General features: G+C 43.6%; 1 protein-coding gene across 1 annotated transcript; it reads left to right on the forward strand.

Annotated features, from left to right (window-relative positions):
• Nucleotides 1-10961: 10961 nt before the first annotated feature.
• LOC126487821 (60S ribosomal protein L39-like) lies at nucleotides 10962-11172 on the forward strand. The gene has a single exon (XM_050120836.1). It carries the CDS (start codon nucleotides 11013-11015, stop codon nucleotides 11166-11168), a length of 156 nt encoding a protein of 51 aa, XP_049976793.1. The 5' UTR covers nucleotides 10962-11012; the 3' UTR covers nucleotides 11169-11172.
• Nucleotides 11173-12254: the final 1082 nt, after the last annotated feature.

Below are 12254 nucleotides of genomic sequence, written 5' to 3' on the forward strand. Positions count from 1 at the left end.
CCTCTCTCCCTGCACCCACCCCATCCTCTCTCCCTGTATCCACCCCATCTCCTCTCCCCACATCCACTTCATCCCCTCTCCCTGCAACCTCCCATCCCTCTTCCTGCACCCACCCCATCCCTCTCCCTGTATCCACCCCTGTATCCACCCCATCCCCTCTCCCTGCACCCACCCCATCCCCTCTCCCTGCCTCCATGCTATCCCACCACCCTGTTCCCTTTTCTGCAACCTCTGCTGCCTTCTTACTGAAGGACACATCCCATCAAATGCACTCTCATCTCTTTCCTATTAGAAAAATGCACGCAGACCCACACCGTACCTTCTTTTTATTCCTCTCCAGAGCTTTCTACACAGAGACATGCCCACTTCACATGTCAATCATTTGCTGACTGCAGGATATTACTTCAGCCTCCCCAGTACTGACCTTTCTTCCTCAGGTCCCTGTCTCTAACTCTCAGAGCCTACTCTCAGTCCTCTTTTCTTGCAACAACTTGTAAATTCCGTATATAATGACCAAAAGATTTTCATTCTCTGCAGCCGTGTGCTCATAGTCTCCTGTGTTCACTTTGCATCTCTGATGACTCCTGGTGCTTTGATTTTTGTTGTCATTTGTTTGTTTGAAACGGGGTGGCCTAGAACTCACAGAGACCCACCTTGCTCTGTTTCCTATTTGGTAGCACCTGAAGTGTGTCAATGGCTCAGGACTTGCATTGCAGAAGGGATGATACTTTGGGTGGTTCATGGTTTCCTATAAACGTCAGCAGATAGTAGTTTCTCACGAGTCAAGGGAACTTCCATATTCACTCTCAAACCTTGTTTTGAGGGTTGAAAGAATAACATGTGTTGCATTTTGTTAGGTAGTAAAGGTCAGTCGAGTTCATGTCTAATGGCTGGTGTCTGAGTCAGGCTGAATTCTCAGTTCTCTAAGGGCTCTTATCTGGAGCCCCTCCAGACAGTGATGCTCCTGCTCCTGCAGGCTCTTCTGGGGAACTGACCTGATGTCTCTCACTGTTCTTCTGTACTAAGGGCTTGGGGAGGAGAAGCCTGTGATGTCCAGCTCCCTCCCATGTTAAGTGAATTTAAAATAGTTTGTCCTGTTCTCTTAAGGCTGCTCTACTTAATTAAAGTTTATCAAGAATCTTAGATGCTCAAAGTCAGTAAGAGTAGACAAATGAAGTATCACTATTATTTTATTATTTTGCTACAATGAAGCCACACAGTTGCCAGTGAGCTGATGAGTCACTGTCATTTAGCAGAATGAGTATCTGTCTTCATTTTGAGTTCAGTTTTGAATGATTAAGTGATTTAATTTCATTAATCTTTCTTGAAAGGAATTGTCTTTTAGTTCTGTGAGTGTGTGTGTGTCTGTGTGTGTGTGTGCAGCAGGTACAATGTATATATGTGTACACACACATTGGTATATGTATGTGTGTGTGTGTCTGTGTTTATGTCTATATGTGCATGACTGTGTCAGACAGAGAACAACTTAAAGTGTGATTCCTCAGGTAACATCTACCTTTTTGAAACATTATCTATCACTCACTGACCTGGAACTTTTCTCATAGGCATAGATGGTGGCGAAGAAGCCCCAGCAAGCTGCCCGTTTCCCTTCGCCAAGGCCGGCTATTACAAGTATGCACTACCATGCCTGGCTTTGTTCATTTGTTCTCACATGGTTCTGGGGACCGAACTCAAAGCCCCACAGTTGCAAGGCAGATAGTTTACCAACCAAGCATCTATCCAGCCCCAGGCTTCTGTTTCTTTACCCATCCAGGCTAGTGTTAATCAATGCCCTCCAAATTAGCTATTTTAACCTTCAATTAGGCACAAGCCATGAATGTGTAACACCATCTCTCTCCTTTTTCTTTTCTTTTTCGAAACAGGGTTTCTCTGTGCTACCCTGGCTGTCCTGGAACTCCCAGAGATCTGCCTGTCTCGGGTTTCGAAGTGCTGGGATTAAAGGAGTGCACCATCACTGCCCTGATGTAACATTATCTTTTTATTTTTGTGCATTGCACATATTTTTTCTTTCCTTTTTCTCGGCTGCTGTTTATTGACATTCAGGAGGGCACCATAGCAACAGGCCTGGAGGTGCTAGGCAGCAGAATGGAAGGTGGAGAGTGGAAGATGTGTCTGCGGGGAAGTGCCGTGAAGCCGAGGAGTGCACAAGGAGTGGCCAAAGTGGTTGGGAAAACCAGCCAGGGCCAGCATCAAAGGTTACCTACACAGGAACCTGGTCCCCATGCCCTAAACCCCTACAGTTTTCATACTACTCAATTATTCTGAACATTTTAGAAAATGTTCAGAAAGCTCAAGTAAGTGCAGGTCTGTGCTCAGAATAAAGACAAGGTATGCGTTATAATCGTCTGTCACCTGGGCACCCTGCCCCTTTAAGACACAAGCCCCACCCACTCCCAACCTCACCCTCTTCCTGTCCAGGCAAGAGAATCTACTGCTTCCTCCCTCATCAGCCTGTGTTCTCTCTCTCTCTCTCTCTCTCTCTCTCTCTCTCTCTCTCTCTCTCTCTCTCCTGCTTTTGGTCCCAGCCACCCTGCTAGCTTACACCAAAATAATCACACAGAAATTGTATTAATTAAATCACTGCCAGCCCATTATCTCTAGCCTCCAATTTGCTAATTCTTACATTTTAATTTAACCCATTCCTGTTAATCTGTGTATTGCCACATAACTGTGGCTTACCAGCAAGATTTTAACCAGAATCTGTCCCAGGCAGGAGATCCATGGCGTCTGCCTGACTCTGCTCTTCTTCCCAGGATTCAGTTCTGTCTTCCCCGCCTACCTAAGTGCCTGCCCTATCAAAAATTAAGGCAATTTCTTTATTCAACCAATGAAAATAACACATAGACAGAAGAACCTCTCTCTCTCTCTCTCTCTCTCTCTCTCTCTCTCTCTCTCACTTTCTTCTGGAGAGGCAGCTTCTTCTACCTCTCTCTCTCCCCCCCTTCTCCCTATTCCTTTCCCCCTTCCCTTTCCCCTCTATAACCCACTAAATAAACTCTATACCCCAAACTCTCTGCAGGGGCGGAGTATCTAGTATCTATCTGTCTGTCTTCCCGGGAGGACTCACGCCACCCACCAGGGGACCCACCAAGGCCTCTGGTGAACTGCCATTGACCCTTGTGTTACCAGCCTCAGGTCCTACCTGTTTATTTTTTTACTTGTTTATTTTTTATTTTATATTTTTATTTTTTAATTTTTCCAGACAGGGTTTCTCTGTAGCTTTTGGTTCCTGTCCTGGAACTAGCTCTTGAGTCCTACCTGTTTATAAATGATAACAGTATCTCCTCTCAGGAACAGTATATTCTAGATCAACCTCTCAAAAAAGATGTGAACTGCGGAGTCATGTGACAGCAGTTGTGATGGCCTTTCTCTTACTTTGTATGTACATTCTCCAACAGAGAAGACAGAGCTGTGAATTGCTTTTGGTAAAGTCTTATTGGATAATCCCTAGCCCTGAGTTCTTTTTTAAACTGGTTCAAAATTATAGTCTTTTTCTACTTCCAAGTATTCCTAGATGTTACATTAGTGGTGGAAAGGTTTTCAATGATGGGAACTTCTGATTCCCAGACTCCAGCTTTAAAAAATGAGTTCCAAGAATGTTCCAGAAAGGTGTGTAACTTCTCCCTGGGGGATGCAAATGCCTGTTCATCCAAACAGGGTACTGAAGACAGACAAAGAAGCAATTCTGCCCATGGTTAGCATATTGAAGCAATGAATTTCTCAAGGTCCCTTCCAGCAGAATGGATGACCTGAATCTAGCTGCTATAACTGGATGCTCACCCTAGGATGGGGACAGCTCACACAAGCTACACCCTAGGACTCCTATATCCCAGGACAGCTACACCCCAGGACTCCTATGTCCCAGGACAGCTACACCCCAGGACTCCTATGTCCTAGGACAGCTATACCTCAGGAGTTCTATGACCCAGGACAACTATACCCCAAAAGTCCTATGTCTCAGGACAGCACACCCCAGGACTCCTACATCCCAGGACAGCTACACCCCAGGACTCCTACGTCCCAGGACAGCTACACCCCAGGACTCCTATGTCCAAGGACAGCTATACCCCAAAAGTTCTATGTCCCAGGACAGCTACACCCCAGAACTCCTATGTCCAAGGACAGCTACACCCCAGAACTCCTACGTCCAAGGACAGCTACACCACAGGATTCCTACGTCCCAGGACAGCTACACCCCAGGACTCCTATGTCCCATGACAGCTACACCCCAGGACTCCTATGTCCAAGGACAGCTACACCCCAGACGTCCCAGGACAGCTACACCCCAGGACTCCTTGCAGGCATCCTGGCCATGGCACTCTTTTCTTCCTAAACTTCTTTTGTGACCTTGGGAGTGAGCTTGTGAATCTCACAGTTTCCTAGAGCTTCCTGCACCTTCTGGGTTTCATTTACTTCCTGTGTCTTCTATGTTTTGAATATTTCCTGAGCTTAGAAGAAATGGTCACAAAATACACTTCTGGTCCCCGAGAAGAAAGGTGGAACAGTATCTGAAAAGATGAAAACTAAATTCCAAAGTCATATCAACATGAATTGTAAAGGCCAGAAATAAAATTTGTCTTACTATTTTTTATAACTTTTATTTTATTGTATTTATGTGTATGATCTCTTCACTGTATGCATGGCTGTACATCAGATATCCTGGAACTTGGGTGTCATGAGGGTGGTGGGAATCAAACCCAAGTCCTCTGAAAGAGCAGTCACTGCTGAGCCATCTCTCCAGCCACCTTATTATTAATTTTGAAATGAGTATCTCTTCCACATCATCACAGAAATACAGAGAATGTGCCATGTCAGAGAACTGCACACCAATAGGTTGCAGCTCTGGCTGCCTCCTGCTCTACCTACCTTAGAGTGCACCACTGTCCTACCCTGCAGGAAGGAAGGGTACTTATAGCCGACTCAGCCACATTCAAAGAGCGGCACACAAGGTGTTCTTGTCAGTTCTGTTTTAGGGGAGAATTTTATGGAGTAATGTTACAGTTTATTAAAAAAAACAGTTTCAATATAGATTCAAGTGTGGGCGCTAGTACATGAAGAAGGTTAGGAAGAGAGTAGTATGCTCTGTAGAAGGGTGTAGGCTTCTCAAGAAGGGAAACTACCTCATTTTGTGATGTTTAAGGTGAAGCAATGGAGATAGAATTTTTTACAGATGAGAAGTTAAGTGAAAATATTTAAGACAATAATACAAAGAAGAAAGAACTAGGAGAAGTTGAGAGTTTGGAGATTTCTGTCCTCTCCTCCCTCACCCTGAGCTGCAGAACTGCACAGCTGTGAGATTTCTGTCCTCTCCTCCCTCACTCTGAGCTGCAGGGCTGGGTTTCACCTCTCCAAGGAGACACATGCAATCTTTAGTTGCATTTCCTTGGGTGGGCATGAATTGTAAAACTTTCAAACTTTCTCAAAATTGAAATTTAGACTCTGAAAAAACAAAATGTAGTCACACACACACATGCTAAGATGACATATATACATAATATGTCAAAATGAAACCCACTGCTTTGTATGCTAACTAAATTTCTAAAAGCAATAAACACAGTCTCTCTTCTTTATTTTGATTTAAAACCATTTTTTCTTACACTCGCATTGCATATAAGCTCACACATGCATGTACACACATATGTGTATATATTCATACACATCTAAATAGACAGTATGTATGTATATATACCTGTGCATTTATATGACTCACATGTATTTTGCATGTATGAGCATACATATGTATACACAAATACATTATTATAAGAGATTTTATAAATCTTAATTGCAAAATAAGAACAGCAAGAAATTGCTGAAAAGGTGGCTCAGCAGGTAAAAGTTCTTGCCATACTCACGTGACAGCTCACGAGCATCCATAACTCCAGTTTCAGAGTACCTGGTCTCAAGTGCACCAACTATGCACACAGTACACACAGTACACTTGCACACATGCAGGCAAACACTTGTACATATGAATAAAATAAATAAATCTTTTTAAAGAATAATACTAAATGGAAGTTTTTGATACTATAAAGCATAACAAAAAATTAACTTTTATTGGAAGATGTTATAAAAAAAAAAACAAAAATAATTCCCTAAACCAGCCTAACCAGAAAAAAAGTATAAAAACAAAAGAAAAATAAAGGACATGAAATTTTCATGGAAACTAGAAGAATCTAATAAATCCAACGTTTAGTACGTTCTGGCTCAGAAAAATAGAGAAAAACAGGAATTGCCAAAGGAATACTAAAAGGAAATCTCTTAGAACTGACAGAGAGGTCCTGGAGGTTAAAAGCACTCTGGGAGTATCCACATCAAAAGTGAATTTTTTTGTGATTTTCAGAATATTAGGAATAAGGAAAAGATTTTTTTAATATATAGTTTTACAAGAGGAAACACAGAAGAACCTGAAGACAGAATGGTAGCCAACTTCTGAAGGCTAACAGAATCCTACATGGACAACACACACCTCCGACTTTCTCTTCTGAAGGCTAACAGAATCCTAGATGGACAATACACACCTCTGACTCTCACTTCTGGATAAAGGAATTCTGCTGCAGGCTGGACCTGTGGTTGTGGGTGGGTGGAGTGTGGAGCATGCGCTGTGATGGCACATGCCTGTCATCCTAGTCCTTGGGGGGAGGGGGATGAAGGAAGATCAGGAGATCAGGGCCTTCTTGGCTGCCAAGTGCATACCCAGCCAAGTTTTTGAGAACTTGTCTCAAAAAACAACCAATCAGGAGTGAGAATGAAGTGTCCACAATCATAGAAGAAATGGGAGTCTACCTGTCTCAACACATCTGTCTTGTTTTCTAAAACGTTATGAAAGTGTTGGGCAAATTTTTCAACTATACAGAGGGCTAGAACAGGAATCACAGGGGTTTCTCTTTGAGGCTCCCTGACTGAGACAGAGTCTAGTGCTGGCTGAGGACAAAAGCTTCCTCCTGCTGGGGGTCTTGAGAGTGGAGCGCCCTGTTGAAGAGAAACCACTTGTCTGGGAACAAGTGTCCCTCAGGAGCTCAGAATTACCAGTAACAGCTCCCAGGTGGCAGTCAGTAAAAAGAGGGGACTGTGGGCCTAAAACTGCACTTCTTAGAGACTAAACCCAGATGGGATTGGAGACCCAGAAAACACTGGTTTCAGACTAATAATCTCTTAGGCAAAGGACACAGCAGCGAGCGTTCCTAACACAGGGGACCATGACAGTAAGGTGGTGATATTATAATGGCTGGTGATTTAATATGCAGAAATAAGAGAGGGCTAATAGTTACTGAAGATTCTACTTATCATGAAGACACAGTTTAAATGTCTGTCTTCTTCACGCTTGTTCTGACATCCCAGGACAAAAATGACCTCTTTACATTTCTGTGGGATTTCCTTTTATGATGGCACTGTTTCCATCCCAGCTGTTAGTGTGCGTGTATTTCTCCTTCTGGATCATAAATTCCTCGAAAGCAGAGGTGGCATTTCTTATGAACTTGTGAAGACATTTGAATAAACCAGTGAACCAAGAGTTCACTTCCGTCAGCCAGTAATGCTTCCCAGACATCAGCTTCAGCTTCACCCTGATTTGTCTCCTGCTTAGGAGTAGCTAAGACTTAGCACAGTGCAGATCAAAGGGAAATTTCGTAAAGATGAACAACATGCATGCTCATCATAAAGCTCCGCCATTGCAGGTCATTAGAAACAGACATATGCCTTTAGAAACGTGGAGACAAGCCAGGAAGCGCCTCCAGCCACTCTGGGCACTGTGGTCCTTGTAGGATCTGATGTTGGATCACACGGCACGGTGACTATCCAGAGGAGTCAATCCTCTTCCTACCATCCATGCATCTTAGACTTGCGAACACTCAGGTGGGTTTAAATAATAAATACCCAGGAGCCCAGGCTCAGAAAAGAGCCTCCCTCCTACCGCAGTACAGACATTCTAGCCAGATTTGGTTAATTGAAATCATGCATCGAACTAAGTCGCCAGTCTGATGGGATCTGACAAAAATGATCATGGGATGAAATTGCCTCTCGCTGATCCCCACTATCTTACGTTTCAACTTACAGCAAGATTGAAGCAAACTGCTCCAATTTACTGCTCCCGACCGCTGATAATGGACACTTTGCCGTGCACTCTCCCTCATTACCGCTCAGGTCAGGCCGTTAACAGGGACTCTTGCCACTTTTGACAGATAGTCGCTAGCAAGATGAATGGCGGTAGCCACATGACCACTTAGGACCAGGCCTCTCCTCTTCAGCACCTTCAAAATGTCTTTAAAATCATAAATAAAGATAAAAGCCCGCCCTGCTCTGTTTAACTCTTTATTAACTAGCAGACTCGATAGACATCAGGCCCCTGTGACCCTGTTAGTCCTTCACAGCTCAGCTCGGAGACTATTTCAAAGCCGCCACTTAACAAAATCTTTAAAAGAAAGTTTCTAGTGAAGCTGCTGGGCTCACTTTGTCCTCATGGGGATAGAAATTGGACTGTAAATTGAGGCAGGGTACTGGCCAAATGTCGCAACTGTGCTGATGACTGGGAGACACCAGTGACTTTTCAAAGCTAAAGTGGAGTTATTTAAGAATCAAAGTGTGTATTAGGAAAACTAGGTCATGTTCAATAACAAGCCGATGGAAAGGGACTGAGAAACAGCTCATCTCTTCCTAAAAATCTTATCAGTACTTCCACATTGTTTTATTTATGTTTAGAAGTATCCTGCCACACTGTTGTCTTGAGTAGACAGGCTCTGCTTTAGAGGACTATAACGAAGAAGTTTTCAAAGAAATGGAAGGGCCAGTGAGGTGTTTTTGAGTCCGACTTGATCCCTGGTAGCTGCATGGTGGAAGGGGGGGAGGGGTCTGACCGCTGCAAGCTGACCTCTGACCTCTGTGCCTGTTCACACACACAATTCAAAAATATAGCAAATGCTATAATAAAATATTTTTAAAAGATTGAGTTCATACTTCTTATGTTTCTCAAGGCTATGTTTCTTTGTATGTGAACAAAACATAACGTATAATGCTTGGGTTTGTAGCTGACTCCTGATATTCACATTCATTTTGCTTTTGAGAAACAGTAGAATGGACCCCACATCTCTTATTAGATTTATATCCCATTGTCTTGTTCACTGTGCCTCATGAAATCAGATGAACTATTAAATACTGTAATCTGTTATCCACCATTAAAATTAATTGATTTTTCATGTCACTTTAGAAGAAATGAATTATTTGGAGAGAGTCTCATAAACAGCAGAGCATAGAGAAGCTGTTCTATCCCCATCACAGAGGAAGCTGTTCTGTCCCCATCATAAGGAAGCTGTTCTGTCCCCATCACAGAGGAAGCTGTTCTGTCCCCATCACAGAGGAAGCTGTCCTGTCCCCGTCATAGGGAAGCTGTTCTGTCCCCATCACAGGGGAAGCTGTCCTGTCCCCATCACAGAGGAAGCTGTCCTGTCCCCGTCATAGGGAAGCTGTTCTGTCCCCGTCATAGGGAAGCTGTCCTGTCCCCGTCATAGGGAAGCTGTTCTGTCCCCATCACAGGGGAAGCTGTCCTGTCCCCATCACAGAGGAAGCTGTCCTGTCCCCGTCATAGGGAAGCTGTTCTGTCCCCGTCATAGGGAAGCTGTCCTGTCCCCGTCATAGGGAAGCTGTTCTGTCCCCATCACAGGGGAAGCTGTCCTGTCCCCATCACAGAGGAAGCTGTCCTGTCCCCGTCATAGGGAAGCTGTTCTGTCCCCGTCATAGGGAAGCTGTCCTGTCCCCGTCATAGGGAAGCTGTTCTGTCCCCATCATAGGGGAGCTGTTCTGTCCCCGTCATAGGGAAGCTGTCCTGTCCCCGTCATAGGGAAGCTGTTCTGTCCCCATCACAGAGGAAGCTGTTCTGTCCCCATCACAGGGGAAGCTGTCCTGTCCCCGTCATAAGGAAGCTGTCCTGTCCCCGTCATAGGGAAGCTGTTCTGTCCCCATCATAAGGAAGCTGTTCTGTCCCCGTCATAGGGAAGCTGTTCTGTTCCATCATAGGGAAGCTGTTCTGTTCCATCATAGGGAAGCTGTTCTATTCCTCATCATTTCTTGATGTTGAGCAAGGTGCTGGCTCTGCTAATTTTTCTCTCCACAGAAATCTCAAAAATATAATTACTCCAACACCATTATTTTTTATTGCTTTATGATCATGCTTACAAATGGCATGGCTGTATTCAATAATTAGACTCAATGGATAAAGCCATAGTCATGAAAAAAGGTTTGAAGATGTGGAGATGCTTAATGTTGATCTGGGAGAGGTTCATCTGCCATATAAGAGCTTTCCCAAGTACCCATGGTCCTGCCATCAGAATGATATAATTTGAGTGAACCTGTTGTTAAAAAGAAATAAAGTTCAACCCGATAGAAATATTCACAACTGAAGTGCATGGATAGCGTTTTGTTATGTTTCCTGAAAATAAAATCTTATTTTTCATTTTTCTTCAAACATTGCAACATTACAGAGCTAGGTGATAGTGATATCACATATTTATTGGAAAATCCTTATGTTCTAGACACTGCACCACTATATACAACCAGCATCATTTTCATAGAATCTGCAAACTGCTACCCTGAAGCCAGCTTCAGTTTCACTTTTATCTTACAGGTAGGGTGACGGAGGCATAAAAAGTCTAAGCAGCTTGTCCACATTCAACTGCGATCCCAAAGCTGTTGGGATGGGAGCTGAAGCGATCTTCCACCCACGTAAAGCTGCTGACAGTTACACACCACCACCATTCTGATCATCCTCAAAGGTCATTGTGTCACTTACATGAACCGAATCAGGCTTAATCAACTGCTCACTGTTTATTGGTCTCAGTGTTTATCTGAAAATGGCTCTGGAGCCGGGGTTATAACTGAGTGAGAGAGCTTGTCTTTTCATATATGAGCCCTGAGTTCAATCTCCAACGCAATTAAGAACTATACCTCTGCTCTTCGCCTTTCCTTCGCCGTCGTGCGCCACCTGCCCGCCCAGCCTTCTCGCCATGTCTTCTCACAAGACTTTCAGAATCAAGCGATTCCTGGCTAAGAAACAAAAGCAAAATCGTCCTATTCCTCAGTGGATTCGGATGAAAACTGGCAACAAAATCAGGTACAGCTCCAAGAGAAGACACTGGAGGAGAACGAAGCTGGGTCTGTAAGGAGTCAACAATGAATGGCAAAACAATTAATGATGAATCGTGATTCTTGATGAGTGTTACAAGATGAAGTTCAACATTTTCAATCTGGAGACTTAATCATGTTTAAGTTGGGAGTGGTTTCTCCAGTAATAAAATGTAGAACCTTTAAAAAAAAAAAAAAAGAACTATACCTCTGCTTAGAAACAGTTGGTTTATGCAAAGTAGATCATTACTAGTTTAAAAACTGTTTGCCAATATCAGTGAAATTATCTCCAGAAAATTGTGCATACACATGTGCTGTGTATATATATGTATGCATGTTTGTATGTTGTGTGTGCTTGCACATGGAGCCCAAAAGTCAGATGCTGTGTCTTCTTCAATTTCTCTCCACTCTATTTTTTAATTTTTATTTTTCATTTATTATGCATGTATATTAGGATGTGTGTGCATGTATGTGCACATGCATGTGGAACTAAAGATAGTATTAGGTGTCTTTCTTTGATTTTTGAGGCAGGGTCTTGGGTATAACAGTCTGTCACACACAGCATTGAGGTTACAGACCTTAACCCTGTGGTACAGGGCAGCTGGGGATTTGAAGCAAGGTCCTCTTGCTTGCATAACAAGCACTGTACTGACAGAACCATCTCTGGAGACTCTCTTCTCCTGAGTGATTGAGACAGGTATGGATGAAGCAATCACCTGTGGCAACAGCTTCCCCCTGTGCACATAGGTTGTCCCCTACCTCTCTTGATCACCTGCCCTGTGAAGTTCAGATTTGTAAGGCAGCTCCAGAAACACAAACCGATTTCTCAAAATCAGCCTCAACATATATCTGCTCCTGGTCCTGCTTCTCTGCTTGAACTCTGGGTGGTGTGGGCATTGATGACTACTGAATGCCACTTCACACTGTTCACATGCTCTTACTTTGTGCCTAGATAGTTCTAACGACTTTCTGCGTCTTTCTTCGCCTGCCCCCAAAGCCATATGAAGTCTCCCATGACTCTACTCTGATTATCTTGCACTTTATTCTCTTTGGGGGCTAGTATATGCTCTGTGCTAAATATATGACTACAAAGGTGAATAAAATATAGATTGTTTCTGGGAACT

This window comes from Alexandromys fortis, unplaced genomic scaffold (assembly GCF_014885135.2).
Source record: "Alexandromys fortis isolate MF-2015 unplaced genomic scaffold, M_Fortis_MF-2015_v1.1 scaffold_182, whole genome shotgun sequence".
NCBI lineage: Eukaryota > Metazoa > Chordata > Mammalia > Rodentia > Cricetidae > Alexandromys > Alexandromys fortis.

Coding starts and splice junctions, on each gene's coding strand:
- LOC126487821 (XM_050120836.1), top strand. CDS start 11,013: ATGTCTTCTCACAAGACTTTCAGAATCAAGCGATTCCTGGCTAAGAAA.